General features: G+C 50.1%; 1 protein-coding gene across 6 annotated transcripts in view; it reads left to right on the forward strand.

Moving 5' to 3' along the window:
- LOC142488386 (uncharacterized) overlaps positions 1 to 15206 on the forward strand; it is a 508298-nt gene that overhangs the window by 468841 nt on the left and 24251 nt on the right. For 5 of the 6 annotated variants that reach the window (XM_075588861.1, XM_075588858.1, XM_075588857.1 and 2 more), the window contains exons 2-3: positions 1248 to 2030; positions 11410 to 11523. In XM_075588861.1, coding sequence (XP_075444976.1) covers positions 2012 to 2030; positions 11410 to 11523 — 133 coding nt within the window. In that variant the 5' untranslated portion in view covers positions 1248 to 2011. Of the gene's footprint in view, positions 1 to 1247; positions 2031 to 11409; positions 11524 to 15206 lie in introns of those variants that run through there. The other variant, XM_075588856.1, reaches the window with a different exon arrangement.

The following is a 15206-nucleotide window of genomic DNA, read 5'->3' on the forward strand; positions in this document are numbered from 1 at the left end:
GCCATCTGGCGGACACGCGAAGCATTGCAGCCTAGTAAATCCTGAACCATTATCAATTAACACATCAACCGCGCGTCGGCCGGGCATGACCCCTGGCTTGGAACGCGGCATGCTCCGGGTGAACAGTGTCGCATTCCAGGAACAAGCCAGGGACAAACCGGTGATTTGTTAGAATAAAGTGTGCCGCAACAGTATATGCCTTTTCTATATTGACATATTTCATTTACCTTTATTATTAATAACCAAGTAATTCAGTTTGTACAGTATCGCTACTTTTGATTTTTCTTAGACATCTTGTTTAAATTTTCTCTTTTACCAATTTCAATTACTATTGGAGGTTATCTTTAGGATACACTATACATATTTAATCATATATATAGTTTATTTAATTATATATAAGGCTATATGCATAATGGATATATTTACTGGTCAAGGGTTACAGGTGACGTTTTCTTTGACCACCACTAACCTGAACAGGAAGGCCCAGAGGTATTTTACTCCCGTCGACCTCAGCTGGAATCGGCAGGAAGCTTCTCCGCCTATCCGCTGTCGATGGTGATTGATCCTGGGAGACCATAAGAGGGATATTTTCAAAAGCCAGATCGGAAAGACCCCTCGTTGCGCGTGTGAAGGCCTTCTTAATATTTAAGTAGTGGAATTGGAGAATGACATTTGAGGTTCTGAAGCCAGTGGGCGCGGCCATAGAGCCCTGTGACAGTAGTCTAGTTGTAAGGCCTCCTCAGTTTGGTCAGGTAGGACTTGGTTTACCCATTTGGAAACAAACTCTTCTGGATCCGTGATTTACTCGGGGATGCCTCTGATTCTGATATTGTTTCTCCTTTCCCGGTTCTCTGAATCCTCCTGTTTCTCCAAGATCTCACAGGCCTGTTTTTGGAGTACTTCCAGTATTTCCTTTCTTTTGGACTTTAATGAATTCATCCAGTTTATGGTCCACTGCATCGGTTCTCTGGCTTAGGGCAGCGATATCCTGTTTAAATTCCAGGCGGGCACTGAAGTTCTATTTGTAACAGAACCTTTCAATTGCCATAGAGGTCCCTCAGGTCCTGCTTCTTAGCCATGAAATGAAGTTCCTGTTTGAGGATGGACCGTATGGTTTATTTTTTTTGTGCCCCTGTTTTCTACAACTCTTTTGTGGTTAATAATCTTAGGTTTGAAAGTTCGTACTAAATGCAGTATATTTGTCCAATAAAACAGATAATTCCAATTCTGTTTTCTCTTTTATACAGACACATTCTGACATCCAACAAGAGCAGCACTGCCCACTGCCAGCACCTCCAGAGCAGCACTGCCCACTGCCAGCACCTCCAGAGCAGCACTGCCCACTGCCAGCACCTCCAGAGCAGCACTGTTCTCTGCCAGCACCTCCAGAGCAGCACTGCCCACTGCCAGCACCTCCAGAGCAGCACTGCCCGCTGCCAGCACCTCCAGAGCAGCACTGCCCACTGCCAGCACCTCCAGAGCAGCACTGCCCACTGCCAGCACCTCCAGAGCAGCACTGCCCCCTGCCAGCACCTCCAGAGCAGCACTGTTCTCTGCCAGCACCTCCAGAGCAGCACTGCTCCCTGCCAGCACCTCCAGAGCAGCACTGCCCGCTGCCAGCACCTCCAGAGCAGCACTGCCCACTGCCAGCACCTCCAGAGCAGCACTGCCCACTGCCAGCACCTCCAGAGCAGCACTGCCCACTGCCAGCACCTCCAGAGCAGCACTGTTCTCTGCCAGCACCTCCAGAGCAGCACTGCCCACTGCCAGCACCTCCAGAGCAGCACTGCTCCCTGCCAGCACCTCCAGAGCAGCACTGCCCGCTGCCAGCACCACCAGAGCAGCACTGCTCACTGCCAGCACCTCCAGAGCAGCGCTGCCCACTGCCAGCACCTCCAGAGCAGCGCTGCCCACTCCCAGCCCCACCAGAGCAGCACTGCCCGCTGCCAGCACCTCCAGAGCAGCACTGCCCACTGCCAGCACCTTCAGAGCAGCACTGCGCACTGCCAGCATGGATCCACGCTTGTTAAGTGAGTAAAGGAGATATTTTGGTGTCTTTGAAATCTGCAAGGAGGGAATATCTGATTATTTGGGAGTTATGCGAGTCAAACACCCAAACTAATCTTGTTTTCTTATAGAACCAGCAGCAGGTAAGAAGATAATAGAAAAAGATTAAAAACAGCGCACAACTCTCATGGTGTAGTAAATAAAATATATTGTGCTATAATGCAGCAGGTGAGTTAATCTAGCTGCATTGCCACTGTGGTAACATGTACAAAACATGTCATGCCTATATGAATATAACTGATATACAGTACGTGCATAACTCACCTGCTGCAATACAGTATAGCTTAATATATTTTATTTACTACGCCACGAGAGTTGTGCGCTGTCTTTCTTCTCTTTACGAGCACTTCAGGATGATCAGCCATCCTATCTAAACAGCAGCAGACGCTCAGGTGTTACAGCACAGGTTTTATTGATTTAATATCACCTATGTGTGTTTAAGACACTGTTATATACGCTTGTATGCTTATATACAATATTCACAATTTTGTTTGTGTCACTACACTACAAACATTGGAATTATAAATTTGAATATCACTATATTTATAAGTCACATATATAATTTTATATATACACATCACTATTTGTCACTATCTGGTGCGCAGTAATATCACTTTTGTTTTCAAGATATTATATCTTCAATTCCGTCATTTTCTGCCAGAAGAGCTAGTAATATATTTCTTTATGTAGCTAGGTCCCCCCTGCCTGCCAAGCCCCCCCCCTCACCTTCCTGGCGATCACGGGTGCCGCCGAGCCCAATGGCGGTCCCGTCGGCCGATCGGAAGAGTGGGGGCGGTCAGAGTCCTGCTCGGGGGTTGCCGGGGACGCGTGCGGCCGGTTGTCAGGGCCGCGATTGCGTCGTTAGGGCTCCCGGCGCTCCCGAAGCAGGGCGGCGAGGGCGCCGCCAGCTTCTAAGTATTAGCGCATGCGCAGTGCAGATTTTGGTGCGGTGGCCAGCCAGGGATATTGCGCATGCGCAGTGGTAGCGCGTGAACCATTGCCTACCAGGAACAGGCTCTTGGAAGGGACTACAAGTCCCATGAGCCTCAGCTGCGCCCCACGTGATGCCAGGGAGCCAATAGGGCTGAATTATTGCCCTGCAGGCAAGAAAAGATACATTTCGCGGGTTTTGCAGCTACGCCGTCAGTCAGGACTAGGACAAGCTAGGGGAAGGAGGTGAGCGCAGGGGTGAGTGACCCACTGCATTAGGTCAGCAGCCCCCTAGGTCCCAGTTAGGTCCTGAGCCACTGTGTAGCTTGTGGTGCTATAGGGACAGGCCCTAGATAGGGACACTGCCCCATTAGCTATTTGGATAGGCAGGGACACAGCGCTGAATCTGTGCAGTCCTGCGAGGTGGGTTCTGGGCGCGGAACGCCACCAAAGACCCTGAGACTAAGGTGATATTATCCACGCTGGAATTCACCCAACGCGGTGTGGAGGACGACGTCGGATCGGGCGGAATCCCTGACGTAGTCTGCGGAACCCGGGGTTGGAGCCCCGGGCAAGTATCAATCTTCAAGTGCACCAACAATCCTACATTATACTCACACGGTACCGGTGGCTGCGCAGTCATTCATATCATCTCACCTAAAGAGTGTGGGACATATTGTGTGGGGTTATTGGACATGGGGTGGGATCACCCGGTGTAGGTGGGAGTGTCCTGCGAGACGCAGTAGTTAGTGTCTCCTCCAGAGGGGGACACCTGTTATACATGAATACGTATTGCAACAGTAAAGTCATTGGTTATTTTACATACAGTGTGTTGAGTGAGATATATATATATATTTGTTCTGCGAGGAACCACTCCTCCTCTGGCGGGAGCCATCGCAGGTGGAGGCGTTGCACCACGAGATTGTGTTATATGTATGTACCCCAGGTTCCCCGTGGCGGAAGCTCAGTCCTCCTGTGAACCAACCGGTAACGCACCACACCTGGTAACATATAGGTTCCCCCTCACATACACTCTATATGCGATTGGGTGGGGGAATACCCGTTACATTTGGAGGCGCTGCTGAGATAAGTCCTGGGGTGCCCTACGCAGTAGTTAACGTAGTATCCTATCAGTCAGCATATCTGCGCTCACGCCCAAACAAGTGGCCGACTGGGCCGAAAAGCTGGGAGAGCTCCTGCGACAGGTAGTCGCCGTAGACGGGGTACCTGCCGATGTATCCATGTTTACTGTCTGCAGCGCAGTAAGGACATTACCTGGTCTGGCGGGCGCCCGCCTCATCAGCAAGCACTACAACATTGACCGGCAAGAGAAGACTCTATTGCTGGCCACCGAACAAGCTATACCCCCTGATAGAGGCCCACGAGTAGTGTATCTACCAGAGACTTTACCGCAAGGGTGCCCTCTAATTTACCCTGGAACCGTTTCCAGTCACGTAACTTCCCTTACCAGACATGCGGGTTGGGAAGATAAAGAAATGGCCGCCAGTACTCCTATCAGATCAGACATATCTCTACCCCGAGTGACCTTCTCTTCTGATGCTAGGCAAGGGGCCACCAGCTGGGCCGGTAGCCCGCCAACATCACCGGTCCCTAACTGGTTAGTGAACAGCTTCACCCCAACCCCTAACAGTCAGGGAGCGGGGATCGCAAGTTCCTCAGACAGTGGCGGCTCCATGCTAGGAGTGACATTCCCGTAGCTTGAAAGCGTTTTCAGGAATGGTTCCTGTCCCCGCCGGTGAGGAAAGCATTGAGTCTTGGAAGAACACATCCTCAAGGTGATCATGAATGGCACTGCTCTGAAACGGTCAGACGTCAGAGAATCCTGGAAAGCCTCTGACCCCCAGCAGCCACCATGGTCCGTGCACAGCGCGACCAAGACCCTGATCTCTCTGCTCATCAGATGGTAGACTTGTTAGTCCGGATCTATGGCAAAGATGAAGAGGAGAGTGAGCTGTGGTTCAAATATTACGGTCTGCGACAGAAGGAGAAGGAAGATCTGTCAGACTTCCTGCAATGAATCCAGCTGGTCCTGTGGAAATTGCGAACTTGCGGCCTCATCCTAGCTTCAGAGATGGACTAATTCTGGCGCAAGCAGTTCCTCCAAGGGGCCATTCCCGCTCATCACATAGTGATCATGACCAGGTGCTCACTAATGGAGGGGCCTCCCCCTACCTTTATGGACATTTTGGGGATCGTCAAAGGGCATGAAGCCTATACCAAGCTGCATACAGGCACCAAGGTCAAAGATCCCCGTGTGAGTGACATCCCGGGAGTCTCCGCTCGCCGGATCAAGAAACCTGTCAAAGAGGAAGAGGAGCCACCCAAGTCGCCCTCAACGAAAGGCCGGACTTCGGGGAGATCCTCTCCCACTACCCAAGACGACGGGATCCTACAGATATCGTCTGCTATGGCTGTGGACAGAAAGGCCATTTCTCCAGAGAGTGCCCTGATGGAGTCACCCAAGAAAAGAAACCGCCCAGTAAAGGAAGCCCGGCTAGGTCCATGATCTATCGGCTACAGACCACAGAAGCCAAGACATCCGAGGCCACCCCTGCGCCACCCGAAGCTCCTACTGACCTAAGCCCAGACGATGGAATTCCGTCCGGAGATGGGTACTGTCAGGTAGGCCCCTCTGCAATCGTGCATGTAGTAGTAGAAGGAGTCTATGCTTCTGCGTTACTGGACACCGGGTCCCAAGTGACCATAATCTACCGACCATTCTACGATCAACACCTTAAGCACTGTCCCCTGCGGTCGGCGGAACATATGAAGGTGAGGGGGTTGAGCAATGAAGATTACCCCATCGATGGGGTTGTGAGAATTCAACTGGAGATACTTCAATTGAATACCGGCAAGAAACATCCCATGCATGTGGAGGCAATGGTATGCCCGAAGCCTCAAGGACAGTGTCAGTACCCGGTCATCTTGGGAACAAATACGGATATAGTGCGAGCCGTAATCAGAGCCTACCTGAAGGAGACCAATGAATTGCCAATGGCCAATCCACTCCTGGACCCTGTACTGAGAGAGGAGTGCAACAGAGTATATGTTTTAGAGCGTCACGGGAACCTCTACAATTGTCAACGCAGACTGACGACCATTTTACCCGGGGGAGTGCAACGCATGGCCGTCTGGTGCTGTTATCCGAATCGAGATGAAACCGATCATCTGTTCTCTCTGGAGAGTTCCCCTGAGGAAGAAACCCAGAGAGGGTATAGGGTAATACCCGAAGTGAGAGAGTGGACGACCAGAATTCCTCGACGAACCTACGTGTATGTTCAAAATATCTCTCCATTTCCGATGGACATTGATGTAGGACAAAATCTGGGCATATATCCCGTCAGCCCGGTAGAAATAGTGCCCCAGGTGAACGCCACTGCAGTGGGTGAGCAGTTAGTCGATCTGGACTTCAACTTCGGAGACTCGACGCTGCCAACTGAGTGGAAGGATCGACTGACGGTCAAGCTGAATGAGAGAAGGATGGTATTTTCCACCAGCGAGATGGATGTGGGCCGCAGTCGCAGTGCCCAACACACCATTAGGTTGAGTGACGCCACTCCGTTCCGTGAACGCTCTCGTTGCATCGCTCCCAGGGATGTGGATGATGTAAGGAACGTCCTGAAGGAAATGGAGACCGCTGGGATATTGACGGAGTCTCGGAGTCCTTATGCATCACCCATAGTGGTGGTAAGGAAGAAGAATGGATCTGTAAGATTGTGCGTCGATTAGCGAACTCTGAATAATCGTACGGTGCCCGATCAATACAACCTTCCTCGCATTGAAGAAATCCTGAATGCTCTAACCAGGAGCCAATGGTTTAGTGTGCTCGACTTGCGATCTGGGTACTACCAGGTACCCATGAGTGAAGAGGACCAGGAAAAGATAGCCTTCGTCTGCCCCCTGGGCTTCTACCAATTTACTCGTATGCCCCAAGGTATATGTGGAGCTCCTGCTACCTTCCAGCGACTGATGGAGAAGACGATCGGGGACATGAACCCTCGGGAGTGTCTTGTCTACCTGGACGACATCATTGTCTTCGGGAAGACCCTGGAGGAGCACGAAGAGAGACTGTTGAAGGTGATAGACCGTCTTGGAAAAGAAGGATTGAAGTTATCCCTCGACAAGTGTCGGTTTTGTCACACCTCGGTGACCTACGTGGGACACATCATGTCTGCTCAAGGAATTGCTACTGATCCAGCCAAGGTGGAAGCGGTAGTGAACTGGCCGCGTCCCGAGAATGTCACGGAACTGCGATCATTCCTGGGGTTCTGTGGGTATTACCGTCGTTTCGTGGAAGGGTACTCTAGTCGAGCTAAACCCCTGAACAATCTGCTGAAGATATACCCCGAAGATACCGGAAGGAAGGCCACGTCGGCCCGTCAACCGTTTGGCGATAAATGGACTCTCGAGTGTGAACGGGCCTTCCTGAACTTGAAGAAAAGCCTAACTGAAGCACCAGTGCTTGCGTATGCTGATCCAGAACAACCATACGTTCTGCAGGTGGATGCCAGTCTCAATGGACTGGGCGCTGTCCTGCATCAGAAGCACCCCGAGGGTCTTCGGCCTGTAGCCTACATCAGCCGCAGTCTGACACCCAGTGAACAGAAATACCCTGTACACAAGCTAGAGTTCCTGGCTCTCAAATGGGCGATCACAGAGAAACTTCATGATTACCTCTATGGTGTTACGTTTGAGGTAAGGACGGATAACAATCCCCTCACGTACATAAATACTTCCGCCAAGTTGGATGCAGCAGGGCACCAATGGCTGGCAACCCTATGTAACTACAGATTCTCTCTGAAGTACAAGCCGGGGCCTTTGAACATTGGAGCTGACGCTCTATCACGACGACCAGGATTAAGTGCTACTCCCGATGATGATGAATGGGAAGAGATCCCTGGGCCTGGGATGCGAGCAATGTGTAGCCTAGCCGTCGTCATCAATGATCAAGTGGCCTTCTCCGAACTACGAGTTGCAGATTCGTTAGGATGCCAGTCGCATGCTATTCCCGCAACTTACTGCGATCCCAAGGGAATGAACATCACCCATGACAAAGTCATAAGATGGAAAGACTTAGTGGACTATCAAGTAAGAGATCCGGTAATCGGCATCATTCGGCGAGCTGTGCAAAGAAAGAATCCAGCTCTACTGAAGAGTGCTCCCAGAGACCTGATCGCGTTGCTAATGCGTGATGTGGACAAGTTCGAGATAGACAATTGCTTGCTCTATAGGGTAGTCCAATATCACAACCACCCTGATAGGCGACAACTGGTTCTACCCCAAAACTTGAGATATATGGTGTTGAAGTCTCTACATGATGAACATGGGCACCTCGGTGTAGAGAAGATTTTTGGGTTAGTCCGAGACCGGTTCTTCTGGCCCAAGATGCGGGAAGCGGTGGAACAGCACTGCCGCCGTTGTTCCCGGTGCGTCCAACGCAAGACGTTGCCTACCAGAGCAGCACCCATGGCCCATCTCAAGAGTTCTGGTCCAATGGACCTGGTGTGTATGGACTTTTTGTGTATTGAACCCGATACCCGAGGAATCTGTAACGTACTGGTCATCACGGACCATTACACCCGGTATGCTCAGGCCTTCCCCACAAAAGACCAAAAGGCCATCACAGTTGCAAAAATACTATGGGAGAAGTTCTTCGTTCATTACGGTCTTCCAAACCGACTATACTCCGACCAAGGGCGAGATTTTGAGAGCACTCTGATCCGAGAATTACTCAAAATGCTGAACATCGCCAAATCCCGGACGACTCCGTACCACCCCGAAGGAGATGCTTTGCCTGAACGATTCAACAGAACCTTGTTGGACATGCTCGGAACCCTGAAGGGTGCGCAGAAAACGGAATGGAGTCGATACGTAGAAGCGTTGGTACATGCGTACAATTGTACTCGCCATGAATCCACTGGATTCTCCCCATACTTCCTCATGTTTGGGCGGGAAGCAAGACTCCCAGTAGATGTGCGTCTTTGAGTATCAACGGATGGGATACACAATGCTACCCATTTCAAGTATGTGCAAAGGCTAAAGGACAGTTTGCAGCAAGCATATCAACAGGCTGAGGAGTCTACAGCTAAACTGAATGCTGGCAATATGAGACGCTATGACAATAAAGTCAAGTATCGGGAGCTACGTCCTGGGGACGCTGTGTTGCTTCGTAATCTGGGAGTCCCCGGAAAACATAAACTGGCGGACCGGTGAAGAGACGATGTATATGAAGTAGAGTCACAGATGCCCGGCCTCCCGGTCTATCGCATCAAAGACACTGACGGCCGGGTAAAGGTTTGACATCGTAACCACCTTCTCCCCATTCCACAAGTAGGAGACGAAGAAGCAGAGATACTGGCCACACCGCTCAACGGTGAGTCCGACTTAGCAGAGATGGGTCAAGAGACAGTAAATAACGAAATCCACTCTGAAACTCCTGAAGACCCTATGGAAGGACCCTCTCAAAGGGACTATTCCACAGAAGGGGCATCTCCCGGAGGAGCTAAGGGTAAAGGGCCCTGTAGGCCAACGCCTACTAAGGTGGCGCCAACAGGCCAGCCTTTGGATCCACAGAGCCCGTGCTTTGTGCCTAACATAGACTGTTCAGAGATATTTCTCCCCTCAAGGGAAGAGGCTGAGCCTCAGGACTGTACTTATTACTCCCCAGAGAGAGTTGCTAAAGAACAGCTCCGTAGGAGCCAAAGAGTCAGGTACCCTCCAAATCGGGTAACCTATGATCAAATTGGGGCACCCCATTATGAGGCTCAGCAGTGGTCTCGCAGCAGAATACAGTCTGTCATTGTGATGTTCACTGAGATGTGCAATCTGATCTAGAGATGATAAGTTTAGAGCGCATTGATTGTTACATTTTTATTATATAACGATGTTGTGCCATTTTCATTATATAACTTTTGTACATAGTTATAATGAGTTGTGTCCCAAGCGAGGACGTTGTTTTTTTTTTACCAGGGGGAGGATGTAGCCAGGTCCCCCCTGCCTGCCAAGCCCCCCCGCCCCCCCCTCACCTTCCTGGCGATCGCGGGTGCCGCCGAGCCCAATGGCGGTCCCGTCGGCCGATCGGAAGAGTGGGGGCGGTCAGAGTCCTGCTCGGGGGTTGCCGGGGACGCGTGCGGCCGGTTGTCAGGGCCGCGATCGCGTCGTTAGGGCTCCCGGCGCTCCCGAAGCAGGGCGGCGAGGGCGCCGCCAGCTTCTAAGTATTAGCGCATGCGCAGTGCAGATTTTGGTGCGGTGGCCAGCCAGGGACATTGCGCATGCGCAGTGATAGCGCGCGAACCCTAGCCTACCAGGGACAGGCTCTTGGAAGGGACTACAAGTCCCATGAGCCTCAGCTGCGCCCCACGTGATGCCAGGGAGCCAATAGGGCTGAATTATTGCCCTGCAGGCAAGAAAAGATACATTTCGCGGGTTTTGCAGCTACGCAGTCAGTCAGGACCAGGACAAGCTAGGGGAAGGAGGTGAGTGCAGGGGTGAGTGACCCACTGCATTAGGCCAGCAGCCCCCTAGGTCCCAGTTAGGTCCTGAGCCACTGTGTAGCTTGTGGTGCTATAGGGACAGGCCCTAGATAGGGACACTGCCCCATTAGCTATTTGGGTAGTCAGGGACACAGCGCTGAAGCCGTGCAGTCCTGTGAGGTGGGTTCTGGGCGCGGAACGCCACCAAAGACCCTGAGACTAAGGTGATATTATCCACGCTGGAATTCACCCAACGCGGTGTGGAGGACGACGTCGGATCGGGCGGAATCCCTGACGTAGTCTGCGGAACCCGGGGTGGGAGCCCCGGGCAGGTATCAATCTTCAAGTGCACCAACAATCCTACATTATACTCACACGGTACCGGTGGCTGCGCAGTCACTCATATCATCTCACCTAAAGAGTGCGGGACATATTGTGTGGGGTTATTGGACACTGGGTGGGATCACCCGGTGTAGGTGGGAGCGTCCTGCGAGACGCAGTAGTTAGTGTCTCCTCCAGAGGGGGACACCTGTTATACATGAATACGTATTGCAACAGTAAAGTCATTGGTTATTTTACATACAGTGTGTTGAGTGAGATATATATTTGTTCTGCGAGGAACCACTCCTCCTCTGGCGGGAGCCATCGCAGGTGGAGGCGTTGCACCACGAGATTGTGTTATATGTATGTACCCCAGGTTCCCCGTGGCGGAAGCTCAGTCCTCCTGTGAACCAACAGGTAACGCACCACACCTGGTAACATATAGGTTCCCCCTCACATACACTCTATATGCGATTGGGTGGGGGAATACCCGTTACATTTACGAGAGGTATTATATTATACCATCGGAGGAGGTGAAATCACAAGAAGAACCCCACTCCCAGTTTTACATGATAGATTTTCCTATTCTTGTTGCCAGGTTTCTCAGGGGTTGTACCGAAGAGGTTAGAGATTAAGTTGGAGAAAGAAGAGGCGAACACTGAAGAACATCTGACCCCAATAAAGAGTGAAACTGTTCCATTTCCTGCCTCTGGTGAGTACCTTTTCCCCTTTGTCTGCACAGAGGGATGTTATCTTGTTACAAGGAGCATGGTCACATTTAGCGAGTATTCATGGTTAATTGCCTCTCATAGGAAGTCCCCAGGCCTGCTGGGTGTTCTGGAACAAGCCACATGCAGCAGAGTTAGAAGTGCAATATGGCTCTCAGACACGTATAAAGGTTGGAAATGCAGAATTATGGGTATCTGACCATCAATACTTTAGTATTGATAATTAGTTTTAGTACATATGCCCATAACATTTATTGTGTCTAACTGTACATGAAATATCTTTAAATATAACGTATAATCTCTCATATAACACAACCATGCATTTTCATTATAACTCTGTACCTTCAAAATGAGAGGTAACTCTCACTATATTATTTACCGGTAAAACATTTTCTAATAACATTATATGAGACAGACTTATTACAGATTTATATGGACTATTTGAGACCGGTTCTTTAAATCTCCATTCTGAAAGGAACTGGAGCTCTAGAGGATGAATATGTAATCTCTACAGCCTGGACTGTACCTTGTGCCTGGATTTGGGGGATAACCAATATAGAAAAAACATTTAGCTTATTTCTCCATGTAACCCTTTCCTCTCTGACCATCTCATTTTCTCTCTCACTTCTTCCCTTCTACCCCTCCATCTGCCCCTCCTATCTGCAGAGACCTGCGCTCTATTAATCTACCGGCTCTTAATTCCACGTTTTGCTCCTCTCTCTGCTCCAGACTCTGACAACCTGGTGATAAACTACAATTCTGCCCTATCCTCCTCTCTTAATCTATATGCCCCTATTTTTCTCTGCTGTTCTCCTCCTTCTAACCCCACACCACGCCACACACACATTCCGGGTTCCGGCACTCTCTCCTCTGAACGCCTCTGGAGGAGATCTCATACTTTAGCAGACTTCCTTCACTACAAATGTATCCTATCCTGTTTCCACTCTGCCCTCTACCAGGCTAAACAAACCTGCAACTGCCTATCCATGTTGTGAGAAATCTGTAATTTTCATGTGAGTTAGCCGTAATTTTACCGTGGCCTGAAAGAGGGCAGAAATTGAAATTTAGCGTTGTCTGCAATACCGGCCAGAAACTCAAGACGGCGATCACGAGTTATTGTGTTTTAACAATCTAATTGCAATGCAACCTATTCCCGTTAATGTGCGCACAATCCGATATTACACAGATGTTTAATACTGTACTGTATGTACTTCAAGTGTATTTCATTGAAATCTAAAGCGTAAAAACGTAAACACGCCAAAAAGTCTTTTTAGAGAATGAAACGTTTTGTTCGCACACGATAATAAAGTACAAATGAATAATACAAAATACATAGGGGCCTATGCAGTAAGCGTTCATAAGCCACTTATCGAGCACTTATCGGCCAAAATGCCTCTGCTTTTCAGTAAGCGTCAATAAGGGGGCGATAAAGGCCTGACTTGGCCTAAAATTTTTTGTTCAAAACCAAATCGCTGAGTGAGCGGGATAAGCCGCTTATCTGAATGTTCATAAAATTGCGCAATTCAAGAAGCCGCGAGTAGGTTATCGACGCCTATCGCGGCCCTAAAATAGCTATTTTCTCCCCAAATCCAAACGCTTATTGTGGGCAGCGGAGGTGGGTGAAGGGGGTATTTGGCCCTTGGTGGGTATTTAGGCCTTGCGGCGGGGTTGTGGGTGGACTTGACCCCTTCATTACCTTAGCGGTTAATAGCGCTACGGTAATGAAGGGGTTAACACCTCCCGCTACCCACCCGCAAGGCCTAAACATCCATCCTTGGGGCTAATACCCCCTTCACCTAACCTCGCTACCCACAATAAAACACAAATACTCACAACAGCCCCAATACCCACCACCTACGCCCCCAATAAACATTGCAATATTTAATAAACACCAATACACCACCCACCTCCCGTGCCTCCCCCCCCCCCCCCCCATACTGTTTAACCATGATTTTTTTTTTTATCATACAGGATTAATACCCCAGGCCGACGGGGGTCCGGGGTGGGCCCAACTATGTTCGCAGGCTCCACAGTGCACCCCGGGGGGTACCCACAGGTGTCTGTGGGCCTCCCAGTGGTCCCCGATAGGCGCTGTGAGCCACAAGGTGGTAACCGCAGGCCCCAATGGGGGGCCCCCCGGTTCTTCCCCGCAGGTATCCCCTGTGTGTCCTCGGGTGGTACCGTGGGCGTCCCCAGGTGGTCTCCATGGGTCCCCGCTAACTCGGCGGTACCAATCCTGTATGTAAAAAATGGTGGTTGCAGAGGCCCCGTGCTCTTCCCCCAGGCATGTTAATGAAATCCCGGCAGAGGCGTGAAACTTCTGCAACTTCCCTTATCTGCTCTCAACCGGCTCTTTGGTGTCGCCATGACAACGTGGCATCAAATGAAGCTGCTACAACTCTTATTCGAACAAAAACCAGTGGCAATTCCCCAAAAAACCCAGGAAACACCCAGGTACATTCTGAATACAAGCCTTAAACTTTCCTTAAACTAGCCCCAGCATTTCTGCATTGATTAATGGCCTATCAGATTAACAGCGGGGGTCCCTGGCAGTCCCATTTAAACTGAATTGGACTGCCAGGGATCCCTGCTGTGTTAATCCTATGGGTCGTTAGTCAATGCAGAAATACCTTAAACGTGCCTCAAACTAGCCCAGAACATACCCAGCACATACCCAGAATGTAACCCGGCTAGTTTACGGCAAATGTTAGAATAAACGTTGCCTCTACTGTAGGTCAAATGGTCAAAAACGTGTCACTTTACGTGTAGAGCCAGAGAGCAGGGGGGGCAGGCAAGGGGGGGGGGGGGTGCAAACAACAAAACAAAGTGCAAAACGCTCATCGTGAAGTAGTAAAAAACAGTGTTTATAAAATAAGTGGTTCAAGGTTATGCGTACATCAGGTTAGAATTAATCAGGCACATGAAGCTACACTGTAGCTGTTACCGATATCTACAACCAAGAACTGCAAGGAATTCTCCCATCTTGGATCTCCCTTCCTCTCCCACACAGTCAGCTGGAGTACTAACACAGTCTGAGTTCAGCTTAATGCGTCAATGCGCCCGGTGAAGCCAAAGGAGGTAGGCAGCTCAGTGCTGTGAGGCAGCGTGCATCGTCCTTCCTCCACACCTCTGCGCGTCCGCGTAGGTTGATGACGTAACGGCGCATGCGCCGAAGGAGGCAATTCGATCTGATAGCTTGTGCCTTTGAATCGCATATTTAAGCTATTTCCAAACCTCAGAACTCAACTAAACAAGAATTAAAAGGTTGAGTGGTATCCTTCCAATGTGTTTCGTAGCTCTGAGGGCCACTTCAGGGAATAAAAAATTATTCCCTGAAGAAGTGGCCCTTAGAGCTACCCTTTACTCAGCAGCAGACGCTCTTCTATATTGGTAACAACAGTTTATTTGAATCACTTATTAACTACAAATAGTTTTTTTGGGTGTGTGTTGTATATTCAACCATTATCACTTGTACACTTATATAGAGGTTTATCTTCTTTTGCGCACTTGTTTGTCTGTAAGGGTGAGTGCAGACTGGATGGGTGCGAACTGAATAATTTGTGCACCCCTCCTCATCATCCCTCCTCATCATCATCCATTCCCTCCTCCTCATCTCTCCTCATCATCATCTTCCCTCTCTCCTCCCTCCCCCCTATCCTCCCTCCCA

The sequence above is a fragment of the Ascaphus truei genome, chromosome 2 (genome assembly GCF_040206685.1).
Source record: "Ascaphus truei isolate aAscTru1 chromosome 2, aAscTru1.hap1, whole genome shotgun sequence".
NCBI lineage: Eukaryota > Metazoa > Chordata > Amphibia > Anura > Ascaphidae > Ascaphus > Ascaphus truei.